At 40.3% G+C, this 12,760-nt stretch overlaps 2 protein-coding genes and 1 long non-coding RNA gene across 24 annotated transcripts in view; 1 reads left to right on the top strand and 2 right to left on the bottom strand.

Moving 5' to 3' along the window:
• Window positions 1–230: 230 nt before the first annotated feature.
• On the bottom strand, window positions 231–7,110 carry LOC146711131 (uncharacterized). 3 transcript variants are annotated; one of them, XR_014920112.1, is made up of 4 exons: window positions 6,410–7,110; window positions 5,688–6,033; window positions 3,496–5,605; window positions 231–1,803 (listed from the first exon to the last, which is right to left on the bottom strand). It is a non-coding gene; the product is annotated as an uncharacterized LOC146711131 (long non-coding RNA). The 3 variants fall into 3 exon arrangements; XR_014920111.1 differs by having other exon boundaries at window positions 5,485–5,605; window positions 5,688–6,036; XR_014920110.1 differs by having other exon boundaries at window positions 5,688–6,036.
• nme3 (NME/NM23 nucleoside diphosphate kinase 3) lies at window positions 3,616–10,343 on the top strand. Of its 3 annotated transcripts, none has more exons than XM_085453874.1 (5): window positions 3,616–3,673; window positions 5,460–5,590; window positions 5,691–5,792; window positions 5,906–6,018; window positions 9,558–10,343. In XM_085453874.1, exons 1-5 carry the CDS (start codon window positions 3,628–3,630, stop codon window positions 9,673–9,675), a joined length of 510 nt encoding a protein of 169 aa, XP_085310000.1. In that variant the 5' UTR covers window positions 3,616–3,627; the 3' UTR covers window positions 9,676–10,343. The 3 variants fall into 3 exon arrangements, with proteins under 3 accessions (XP_085310000.1, XP_085309999.1, XP_085310001.1); XM_085453873.1 differs by lacking the exon at window positions 3,616–3,673 and adding an exon at window positions 3,983–4,150; XM_085453875.1 differs by lacking the exon at window positions 3,616–3,673 and adding an exon at window positions 3,983–4,150 and having other exon boundaries at window positions 5,906–6,010.
• Window positions 10,344–10,392: 49 nt separating this feature from the next.
• mapk8ip3 (mitogen-activated protein kinase 8 interacting protein 3) overlaps window positions 10,393–12,760 on the bottom strand; it is a 32,117-nt gene continuing 29,749 nt past the window's right edge. For all 18 annotated transcript variants that reach the window (XM_085453869.1, XM_085453856.1, XM_085453855.1 and 15 more), the window contains 2 exons: window positions 12,470–12,616; window positions 10,393–11,580 (listed from right to left, as the gene is read on the bottom strand). In XM_085453869.1, the coding sequence (XP_085309995.1) occupies window positions 11,450–11,580; window positions 12,470–12,616 (278 nt within the window). In that variant the 3' untranslated portion in view covers window positions 10,393–11,449. The remainder of the gene's footprint in view (window positions 11,581–12,469; window positions 12,617–12,760) is intronic.

Consider the following 12,760-nt stretch of genomic DNA (forward strand, 5'->3'; position numbering starts at 1 on the left):
CAACATTTGACCCCAAAGCTGCATGTGCTACCAAGCTAACCTACATAGTCACTTCGCAAATTATGTTAAACATGGAGTCACTGGTAGTTTTTAGTATACTGCTGCCATTCTGCTGGTTTATTGCATTTCCTATGATTTGTGTTTTAAGAAGGCAAACCTTTGCCAGGATATTAAAAGTACATTTTAATGAAAAGGATCTTAATCCAGTGTAGAGTGTCGTACCACTGGTCAGATTCAGACATAAATAATAAATGAAGGCATCTGTTCATCAACTATCTCAACAACTATTCATCTGATCTGCTTAAAAATGTGCATATCTATTGCTGGGGACCAAAGTGAGAACAATGTGGAGATTGGGGTCAGTACAGCTCCTGGGTGTGAAAAGTCACATCAGTGTCTTACATGAGTATAATGGCCAGCTGGCGGCACACTCCTCTAGTTAGAAAAACAATTTCAACAAAGAAAGTTGAAATGCTGAGATACCTAATTTAAAATTTCAAGATAATCTGAAAATTTGAATCATAATTGTGCAACACAATTTTTCCATAAGCTACCCATCTGTCATCACACCTGTTTGCAAAACACCTTAAAGAGCCGTAAAAATGCACAGCTTAAAAAAATAGGTGATATTAAGGTGGTGTCCATCTTCCATATACAGTCTGTGTTTCTCCCCGTTATTGGGTAAATAGGTGAAGCCTGTCAATCAGGCAGCAAGCTACGACCCCCACCCCAGCCTGTTGCCTCACCATGGGCAACTCCATCAATGTGTGTTGCTGTTCTGTTTAATTACATTTTATATACAAATGAGGACAGAAATATTAGTCCCCCTATTAAATTTCATTTACAAAAAGAAAGAAAAAAGTAGCTCCCAAATAATGTTAAACTATACAAATTTTTTAACACAGATTTTCTAAACATCACAGTCTTGTTTTGGATGCTTATATTATTCTATTTTGCACACAGAAACAAAATTATTTTGCAAAAAGGCCAAAAAAGGTAATTTTTTTTTAATTAAAATGATAACAACACACCATTATGAATTACTGCTCCATACATAATTCATTTCTTTTTACATATCTCAAACATATTATTCATAACCCTGTTATCATCATATTTTCACTTCAGAATATTGCAAAAAAAAAAAAATTATAGGTTAGCTTTCCCCAAATGTTTCTTCCTTTATCTTTGCCCATGGATCGTTTGTGCGTCTGCATTTATGTTGGAATGAATGTCTGACTGTGTGGTCGATTATGTGTCTCTTTGTTTGAACATGTATATTTATCATGTGGTTTTTAAAACTGTGAAGCACTCTGTAACTTTGTGTTTTTAATAGTGTTGTACAAACAAAGTTAACATTTCCAGTTTAAGAACAACAGACGTCGTTCACAGAAAATAACATTATAGGAAAGCACAACCTTTGCATACACAGATACTGACAAAGTGCTTGTTTCTACTTCAATGCAGAACAACTGAATTTCGTGTGAAGCGCAAACTGGCAAACACAAAATTAACGTGGACTACTGCACATATGGTGTAGTAAAGCGATGGCTTTGATGTCTTTTTGTTTCGTGCTAATACTGTGGACTATCACTCTTCAGAAATTAATGTAAGATGCAGTGATGTGTAGTAAAAAACATTAACCACACCATAATCATTCAACAACTATCTTATTGTACAATTTGGCCATTTACAACACCTGTGACATAAACAGACAGAAGATTTTGTGCTGTCAGGACAGCTTGTAGTTGTAGCTTGTAGACATCAGCTGGGTGATGCAGCCTGATGGAAACGTTTTCCACATGCCTGACAAGAAACAGGATGATGAGATATAAACAAATATTTTGATTTTCCACCTCACTCTGTACTGCATTTATTTGCATGTTGCTGTAGAGCTTTAGCTGGGGATGCTATACATGAACCCCTTAGGGATTTTTTCATATAGATTATGTCAGCTCAAAATGTATATGCTAATACTGAATTTAGTTCCATTTGACACATTTTTATGTTTATGTTAATGTCAGCATGTATCTGTTGTGTTTGGCACCACATATAAAACACCAGGACACAACCACAAAGTAATGAACACATAATTTACCTGCACAAGCATAAATGCTAAGAATGACGTCAGCTGCTTGTTTAGGTTAAACTCTACAAAGATCCACAGCAGAAGTCTAAACCAGTCATGATGCTGCTGGTTCAGTATTAACATGAATGAAAGAATCAATTTGTGGAATCACCACTTTAAATGTCAGAAATAATTTATATTTGTGATTTGATTTTTGAATTAATTTACTTATTTTCCTTTTTTAAACAAGGGTAAAAAAAAAGGTTTTCTGAATCTGAAAATGTTTTATTCATTCATTCATTCATTCTTCTTCTTATTGCCCATTAAATTATCTAATAATGAATTGTTATATTAATTTCTATATAAATAATGTAAATGAATGTACTAATATGCATTTTATTGCACAATTAAAGATTAAATCCCTAAATGCTTTGATGTTCTTGATGTGCCTGACTATCCTTGTCCTCCACACTTTTTACACTCAAACTCTTATCGCATTCACAAAGTTACAATAAAGAAGTCATTTGATGTAAAACCAACATTTAACAACTCAAAACTCACCTTTTAAAATTGCTTTTGGTTAATTTTTGCCTGTTTTATGACTTGTTATCCTATGTGCAGCACTTGTGATTCTCTGTCTAGAAAGGTGCTATATAAATAAAATTTTACTTACTTACTTATTTGTATTTATTCTACATCTCACTCTGGCAAAATTGATAGTATGGATAACAACTTTGGCACTGGTATCATCAGGGCTGGGAGCAGAACATGTGAACTGCCTGTCAGTTTATAAAGGAATGTAGCTACAGTTATAAAAGCGCACAAATATTTGTCTTAGACTGCAAATGCCAAACAGGAGAGACTCTCTGTGCACGATCAATGAACTTGTCACACACAAGAACAGCTCATGGTGAGCACACAATACCCTCAAACACATTACCATTCTGTTTGTTTGGCAAGGGCTGTGGCCCTTTTCAAGCAGGGCCATGCTTTCAAACCAGCTGCACAAACTGATGATGTATTTCGTTTTTAACAGACAGGAGGGATACTTCCCATAGTCTGACCCGTGCATGCCCATCTGTTCAGTGTCATCCTGGACTGCTGCAGCAACACTAAACTACTTTGAACTGATTAATTACATTGAGCTTGCACTGCAATGCCTTATTAGATTTTTGCTACCAAACTGCATGAATTACTGCAACTTATATTTAGAGTATATCAGTAGAATTCAGCTAACAGTATACTATGAAGGGATACTTTTTAACAGTGGAAAGCAAAAATCACATCATTTCGTTGTCATTAAAAGTATTCAGATTAAGCACAGCGATGTTGCAGTCATGATATGCTGCTCTCCCCTCCATAAGCTACCTTCATTGGTTGAAAGTATCGGCACTTGGTATCAGATGGAGCAAATTTTGGGAGCGGCATACCATTGGTCGTTTGCGCCACATGATTTGCAGTTTCAGCCGCTCCTCGTGAGCCCGCGTTTAAGCTACGTGCACGCGCATCCTTCTTTCCTCCTCTTTATCGTACCCGGCATTGATCCCCGTCCGCTGACGACAATGATCTGCTTATTTCTGTCCATATTTGCTCAGATCTTTCAGTCAGGTTGGTAATAAACGTGCTTGTATCTGCTCCTCTGTCACTCACGGGCCTCCAGTCTGACTTTCACAGGATCATTTTCTCCCAGGAAACCCTCCGGACAGATGCCTCGGCTAGCTGCAGGCAGCGGCACAGTTAACCGGTACAGCAGTGGTGTTGTGTTGCCTTTACTAACTTTAGTTTGACAGAAGAAACTCGGACTGACTAGTGGTTAGTTTTTCTGTGACCGTGGGTGATACTGCAGTGTGGCCAGCTTGTTAACTAATCTATGCTGAGAGCCGCGTGGTCCATGTGTCGTCCTCAGCGTGAGAAAAGTTGATTCATCATCCTATTAATAGCGCGTGTGTGCGCTGATTGGCTGCTGCAGGAAGAGCTTTGCAATGGGGCCGAGAAAGAGGGGACAGCCAGACCGGTCCGAGCTCGAGGATTTGGTGGCTAAACACGCGAGAATCGAAGAATTTTGTGAGGAACACCCAGAAAGTTGTAAGCGCGAGGTTTGTGGCACGAGCAGCTGAGCGTTAGGGGCGTTAGGTTTGATCCTCCACAGGCCTCCACGGTGTGGGAAATGTAGTGTGGATGAGTGACGAAACGTCTCTCCCACTGACAACGCTACGTGCAGATGAACAGAATCAACCTTTTGGCATTTACTTATCTGGATGATTGAGCATGCATCAAGACGTAGTGTGGTTAAAACAGCAAATGCACCTAGTGCTTTCAGACGTGTGCACTTTTGCTTGCGAAGTTTTAAAAGGGGCTTTCTGTGCTTATTTTCAACTCTGTATTTCTATTGTTGGGCTCTGCACGATTAACAGTTCCAAATATTCATTGTAGACGTTTTACTGATCTGGGTGTAGCCATTCAGTTCATCCCTGTGGAAACAAGAGGTTTAAACCAGGGGTGCCAAACATAAGGCTCCAGGGACCAGAATCACCCGGCAATAAATAAACATAAATTTGGGGCTCTTAACTGTATTTAAGACCTCCCCCACAAACCCCCCCAGAAATATTTCTGGTTTTTTGTTTCCACAGTAAAATAAGTGGTAGCACTTTATAATAATGTCCCACTATTAAGCATTAGTAAAGTTTAATTCATCATTTATATCTTTACTCCTCTTTAGCATGTGTTTTATAAATACAGATGTTTATTCAGCTGTTACTGTTTCACCTTGTATTACTATCACTGCTAACAATAATCATAATCATGGTCATAATAATAAAATGTCTGTATTTAAAAATTGCATACTGAGGAGGAGTAATGCTTTGTAAATGATGAGTTCAGCACTTGCTAATACCTTAATAATGCCAATCTGTGTAACATCATTATATAGTGCTACCAAATAAATGCACAAAATACTGTATTTACTGTGAATTAACAAAAAGTTTCCTCCTTATATTTACAGGACAGTTCGGCCAACAAGCTATGAGAACCTTTTCCGTAATTTTACACATTAACTTCTTCCAGTTTAAGCCCAAAGAGTTGTGCTGACAGCTTTCTTTCATTAACTACAACAGTGAGAAAACTGGGCTGTACTGTTGCCATCACACTTCCTTTTCTTATATTGAGAGATCTCTGGGACAAATGTGGCCCACGCTGATGTCATTCTTTGATATTTTGACCGGCTTTGATGTGAGCAGCCAACACTGTAACGGTACATATGTGACATAAAATAAGGAAATGCACAACAGGCCCCCTTTAATGTGTCTATGCGCAGAGTGCAGTGGCTACAAGCAGAATAATTGTAATTGTATTGCTCATTTAAGCTCAAGTGTAAGCAAGTTTTATTCAACTCTAGGCTGGACTGGGGTGAATGAACGCACCTTCGTTGCCGTAAAACCAGATGGCGTGCAGCGGAGACTGGTGGGCGAAATCGTGCGTCGTTTTGAGAAGAAAGGCTTCAAACTGGTGGGGCTGAAACTTGTGCAGGTATGCCTGGAGCAGCTGCGTGTTTCCAAAATATTTTGATCTGTGACCCATGAACCACGGTATTATCCATTAATCTGTCGTGTGTGTGTTTGTATACCAGGCCTCAGAGGAGCTTCTTAGGGAACACTACTGGGACCTGAGGAGCAGGCCCTTCTTCGGTGGACTCGTAACCTACATGAGCTCGGGACCAGTTGTTGCGATGGTGAGACTCCTCGACGTGATGCGCACATTGTTCCACGCTGAGGTTTTCGCAGTAGCTTGTGGGGTCACTCAGATTACAGATGTGCTGTAGTGTACCTCTCTGTGCTCCTCCAGGTGTGGCAGGGCTTGGATGTGGTCAAGACTGCACGGAAGATGTTGGGAGAGACCAACCCTGCAGACTCGCTGCCTGGAACCATCCGGGGAGATTTGAGTGTGGAGGTGGGCAGGTGAGCGATTTCACTCTACTTAAAGGAGAATTAGATTTTTATGCCATGCATTTTTATTTATTTCAATTCAAGCTGAATGTCTCAATTGATTTGTATCATTGTGATGGTACACAGAGGCAAAAACTGTCACTGACAGTTTGCTGATATTAATTGCAGAGTTCAAATGATTAGTTAATCAATATACATGGTAATTATTGAAATTTTAAGCTTTCATGCTTTTTTTGGAGCTAACAATCTTAGAAACATGTTCTGCATGGCCTCTAGTAAGTCTGTGAGGAACCTTTGAGTCTTTTTTGATCAAGATAGGTGCTGCCATTCACATTTTAAACATGCTGTCTCAGAGTGATATTCAAAAACTACTTGTTACAGCTAGACTGTTGTAATTTCTTACCATCAGGATGTCCTAAAAGCTCCCTGAAAAGCCTGCAGTTGATCCCGAATGTGGCATTGAGAGCACTGGCAGAGACTAGAAAGCCTCTATATAGCCTTTCATTTTACATGAGTCCTTAATTACACCTTCCTCTGTCTCTTTCTCCCTCTGTTGTTGGGACTGCTGTCCCTCCTCCTGCACTTCTGCACTGCTGGTGCTAGCAACAACAGCCTCCTGTGACTGCGAGAGCTTGTTATTAGTTGTTGCTGGTACTACTGTTGACTGTGCAGCTGCAGCAGCTGCCCCGACAGCTAACATGTCAAAGGACCTTATTATCCTAAGGGTGCCAGTAGAGCTGGGCGATATAAGATTTTTTCATATCACGATATGTTTTTTTCATTTCAGGCGATAACGATATCTATCACGATATAAGCCAAATAACTATATTTGTAAGATTTAAATGTGCCGTTGCTCACAAGTAAAATGTGAAATAATTAGCAGCTTGTTTTTATTTAAATATTTATTTCCCATAATAAGTTCAACAGGGTAGATGTACTTAAGGAACATGAGACTTTTTCAGATAAATAAAGGCAAATATTGCAAACTACACAAAAGGCAGCCGCTAAAGCGTTTAAGTTTCAAAATAGAACAAACGAAACAGACTAAATTGTCAATTCCACTTAGAAACAAAATATTAATTCTAAAAATAAATCTTAGTTTGTTTTACAGAAGAACAGACAAAACTGACTAACTTTTGTCAATATCAAATAAACTGAGAACTAAAAGGAAATTCTCAATCTCTCCTTTTCTAGTCCACACGTAAATGCAAAAACTGAGTTTTCAAAAATATCCACCCTGGCCGGAGTTTTTAAAAATCTTCGTTTTCAGTGACCAAAAACGCCGTTTACGTGTGGACGAAAGGTGCAAACGCATAGAAAAATCTGTGTTTTCAAAAATACCCGGGTACGTGTGGACATAGCCTGAGCATGCACCAGTTTATTGTATTTCCAGACTTGCTTTCGGCACAATTTACAGTGCACGCTACTCTGTTTTTTGTCAGACTTGAAATAGCCGAAATACCTTCACACTACGGAACTTCTATGGCTCTTCCGTTCGACAATCTCTCCGGCATTGGAACCATCATCTGTTTTCTCTTTGGTCACGCTCGGTTGATTTTTCTAGTCGGCACACTCATTTCCTCCATTACCCGGGCGGTACGGTGGCTGGCTGCTTCCCAAACAAATACACATGGTGCGGCTTGGCACTTGTGCTGTACGTAACAAGTCACGTGACGTGACGCTGCGGCTGTGATTGGTTCGGCTCTGCGCTACTTAATTTGGATTGGCTGTTCTTTTTTTTTTTTTTAAGAGGACAAGAGCGGCGAGGTCTATCGCAATAGTTTAATTTTTCTATCGAGAAAAAGTTATATCGCGATACATATCGTTATCGTTCTATCGCCCAGCTCTAGGTGCCAGTATACCTTCCTCATTGGTGGCTTGCTTACTGACACAACATCATCACACGGTCACTTCTATTCATGCTCAGAAAGATAGTCGCCACTCAGACAATGCCGACGCATAAGCGCTGATATAACATCAGGCTTTAAGGCTTGTCGAATTTCCCAGAGGAACCCACCCGAGGGATTAATAAAGTTCTATCTTAAGCCTTCCTTTTTGTTAAAATTATAGTTCACGCTGGATCAGGTGACCCTGAATCCTCCCTTGTTATAGGCTCAGACTTCTGCAGGACTTCCCATAATGCACTGAGAACTTCTTCTCCACTCACCTCTTTTCACTACTGCATGTCCAGTTTTGGGAAGGTTACTTTTAAAATGTATTCCGTTACAGAATACAGAATACATGCCCCAAAATGTATTCTGTAACGTATTCCGTTACGTTACTCAATGACAGTAACGTATTCTGAATACTTTGGATTACTTAATATATTATCATGCTTTTTACAACAACGTGAATGTACTATTGCTGTGTGATTTATTACTATTACTGAAGGTCCGCGACTCCGAACTGTAGTAAAGGGACCTCTGACTAATACGGCGGGGTCCCTGTCGGCTCGTAGCCGAAAAATAGCTTTACTTTGTTGTGTGGGTCAACAATTCTTGCGAGAGACAGAGAGAGGCGTTGAAAGGCTGCTCCAACGGAACTTATTGTTTTCGGAGGAAAACACGAACACGGTGTACAGTCGAGTCCTAATAGCTTACTTACAACTGGGCTCGTCAGGCACTCTTATTGGCTGAAGTGGTTATTATTATATTTACATGCTTCCAGCTCCCGTTTTTCCTCGATGACAACTCGTACCTTTCCACTCCCCTTTTTCTCCCTCCTCGCGCTCACAGACACATAACGTGTATGGCAGTCCATTCTCCCTGCAACACGGACTACACTGCCCATGATGCTACATTCTTTAGAGCTATGCTTGTAGCATTCTGCCTGTTAGCTTAGCACAACAACAACAACAACAACGAAAAGGCGCTCTCTCACCCAGGAAACACACAGTCACAGAGAGAGAGAGAGCGTCGCCCTGTAACCATGGCAACCGTAACCCTGCCGCCTGGAACAACAGAACGTAGCTGTCAAACAAAACCCAAACAGTCCTGACCCGCGACAAAATGAAACAGGAAAGTACCGCAGTGTAATCCATTTATTTCAACAAAGTAACTGTATTCTGAATACCACCTGTTTAAACGGTAACTGTAACGGAATACAGTTACTCATATTTTGTATTTTAAATACGTAACGGCGGTACATGTATTCCGTTACTCCCCAACACTGTGCATGTCATAGTTTTGTCGTCCCTCTCACAAAGCTCCTGTTTTGTCCTTGTTTCCCTGTGCGCTCCGTTTCCCTTTTCTCTCGTTTTCATAAGGGAACATGTGATTGTTGGGCCTTTGCTTTGCAAAATAAAATGACGTGTTGTTGTCAATTGGTCCTATATAAATAAAGCTGAATTGAATTACTGTAAACATCTTAAATCAGACTTTTTGAGATGTCATCAACTTCAAAAAGTCTTTATTTGGAAAAATAAAGTCAATGATGAGGACAAACAGGTGAATTGTCCCTCAGACCCCTGCTTATTATTAATGAATGACTCAGTTTGTGTTTGGGGCAGATGGTATTTCGAGTCTCAGTGTTCTTTAAATGTTTGTTGGCAGAAACGTGATCCACGGCAGCGACTCTGTGGAGAGCGCGCAGAAGGAAATCTCTCTGTGGTTTCGTCAGAGCGAGCTTCACCGCTGGGAGAGCAGCAGCAGCCGCTGGCTCTACAACTGACTTTCTGCACGAACACTGTCCGATCGTAAACGTTTTTTTGTTTTTATCATATAAGGTGGATCACGTCATACCTCAGATGAACTGTTTGGCTTTAGTAGTTTGTAGATACTTGAAAGCTCATCTCTGCCGTCCTGTATTTCATCTTTTTCATACATTATTTTATATCTTAAGGGAGGTGAGACGACACTACCAAGCAAAATGCACTAAGTGAGCAATAACCTGGCTTCTGCTTTCTTTCCAGCTTTTGCTTGTTTTTTCAGTCCACAATATTAAAAAGTAAAACTCAGAACGAGTTTGAGAGGCACTGATGTAAGCAGTTCATGTATGGTACAAACATGTAATGTTTATATGAAGCGTGTCCCATAGATGAATGTTTTTTTATATTTTATTTTGGCACTTCTAACTAAACGGGAGCAGTTTACCAACACATTGTCTTTGCCTTGCACACATGTTCAGCTTCTTGTACTTTCCAAGTACAAAGATCATGTAAAAGTACTTGAATGTAAACTTTCCAGCTCCCCAAATGCATATAGCCTGTTAAAGTGATGCTGCACTAAATAATGTTTACCTGATTGGTCACATTTATGCTTTTATTGGCTGTTAAGAAGCTTTATTTTACCACTGTCCAAAAAAAAAAAGAATAAACCTAACATACTTTTTAAAATGTTCTTCTTGTTGTGAAGTGAGACACACACACACAGACGACACAAACCCGGGTTAATTGTTCTGAGCACACATATGTTTAATATTTAATACACAGAGATGGAGATCAATGCGAGAATTTCCATACTGAACAAAGAGGATGGGTTTCAGTGGAGATTTACACAACTCCCTGTACATACGATGACAACACGCCACTGTTCACCGTCCCATCAACAGCCAGGCAGAGAAATGAGAGAGATGAGATCTGGACTGAACCCTCGACACAGTGGAACTCCTTTTGTATGTGGACACAATCTGACCTTAGAGCCCCATCAGGACTCTTATGGAGGCGACTCATTGTGACATGTGAAGCAACATGTTTTAATCAGCAGCTGGGAGAACCCAGGCTTCTGCAGGGGGTTGGAAATTAAGTAATTTGACTTCCTATTTGTTCCGTGTATGCTCATCCTGACTTGAACGCCACACTTTTGTGTGAACTTTGACCTTAAACCGAGGCCTCAGCTTTCTGCTTCCTCGCACACCGTCTAAGAATATGTAGATGCATAAAGCAGAGTCCCTGATTGTTAATGGTCTGCCAGATGGCCGTTGGTAGGACTGATGTCTACATGCCGGTGTTGCCTTTCCTGCTGCTGCTGTTCTTTTTCCTTATTTTTGTGCATTTTGGGGCTTTGCTTTAAAATGAGGTGGAGTTTTCACTGATGATTAACTAAATGGAGGAAGATGAGGAATAACTCTGGGGCAGATGCAGGACAATTGAGGTAAATATAGGAAGAGATACAGTGTGCTTACAGGGTGAATATAAGGTTGATACAGAGAAGGGAGGTAGTTATGAGGCTGGGTTACAAAGCTCATGAATCATTACAATGCCCTGCGTGGGACAGAAACAGGATGGCAGGCAGGTTTCTAGGTTTTAAGGTCTGGGACAGGAGGGGGTATAATAGTTACAAGGGACGATACACGGCTTTAATGGTCGTTTTAGAGCCAAAGGGGGGACTTTTACATGACCGGGGGGAAATTACAAGGTTTGGGTGGCTGAAAGCTTCTGGGCAGGAGAAGAGATCTCGTTAAGGAGATGGGTGGATGCGTGAGGTGTTAAAGCAGATCTCAGGTGTCACTCGGGTACATAAGACACCTGCCAGACGATGATGTGGCTCCGCTCAGCTTTGCACAAAGTAGGTTTGTTCTGCGAAGCCCCACCACCACCATTTTCTCCTTCCTCCGTCTCATCATCCTCTCCATCGCCTGAGAAGAAAGAAAAAACAAAGCAGAGCCATGAAAACATGAAAGCAAACTTTGTGCTCAAATAGTTACAAGCATTTTGTGTACTTTTTGAAACTGTTTCATTCATCATAATTTGATGTGATACTATTGTACTTTTCATGAGTCTAAATACACTCACGTTGCTCTTTCAGACAGCTAATCAGCTTTGCTGTTCAAGCAAAAACAAAGACCGTCTGCTGTTATTTACACTTAACCAACTTACCTGGATGCTGTGGTAAAGAAGCAGGCATGAGAAAGTACATAACTATGCTGGTGACATGGATTATAAAAGGCATGTCCTATTCCAGTAGGTTTCTTTAACCTTTAATTAACTAATTACTCATTACTTGCTAATGAACCATCCAAGTCCAAGACCATTACAGGACCAAACGGAAAAAGTTCCAACTTCTCAAATTAAAAAACCATGGCTGCTAGGGGTGAGTGGTTCAATCCAGGTATCAGAAACACAAGTACCAATGCTTTTATTGGTATTGGACCGATACTAGTGCCACAGGATCGATAATTTAGTTTGTGAAAATGGAAAAAAACATAAAACGTGTGTTTTGTTGTGTTAATTATTACTGTGGAAAGTAAAAACCACAGTGATTTATTAGCCCTCTCCTACATAAGCTGGCTTTAAAAGTTGTACCTTTATTAGTGTTGGGTACTTACCTTACAATATAAAGTGCCTTGAGGAAACTGTTGTTGTGATTTGGTGCTAAGTAAATAAAACTGAATTGAACTGAATAAGTTAAAAGTATGAATATCGGTATTAGTATCGGCAATACTGTATTTACTCGATATCAGATCGATACCAAAATATGCAGTATCGGATATACGCACTGGTTTCAGGACAGGTTTGAATGCTCACCTATGCGGAAGTCGATGTAACCCTCGCCTCCACTCAGCACCAACACGTTCTGAACACTCTGCGCCTCCGTCTCTGTGGGAGCGGTGGAGCCCTGTCCTTCTGATGGACTGTCCAACACACTGCCATTTAGGGTAGCCAGGACATTGCCTGTCACCAAAAGAAAAAGAAAAACAGGAAAGAAAGATGTTACTGAAAATGACATTTACGTATTGAAAGTGTCACTGATGACACCTTCACAAAGTAACAAAACACAATCTTTCTTTAACGTCAGATTAATATATCAGAAAGGTT

Source organism: Copadichromis virginalis, linkage group LG4 (genome assembly GCF_057382275.1).
Source record: "Copadichromis virginalis isolate Kocher_CV1m ecotype Utaka linkage group LG4, C_Virginalis_male_GT1.1, whole genome shotgun sequence".
NCBI classification, from domain to species: domain Eukaryota; kingdom Metazoa; phylum Chordata; class Actinopteri; order Cichliformes; family Cichlidae; genus Copadichromis; species Copadichromis virginalis.

Bases quoted from the DNA above. Each gene is read 5' to 3' on its own strand.
- nme3 (XM_085453875.1), top strand. From the start codon at position 4,048: ATGGGGCCGAGAAAGAGGGGACAGCCAGACCGGTCCGAGCTCGAGGAT. The intron at 4,151-5,459 runs GTAAGCGCGAGG...ATTCAACTCTAG, and splicing joins TGAGGAACACCCAGAAAGTT to GCTGGACTGGGGTGAATGAA. The intron at 5,793-5,905 runs GTGAGACTCCTC...GTGCTCCTCCAG, and splicing joins CGGGACCAGTTGTTGCGATG to GTGTGGCAGGGCTTGGATGT.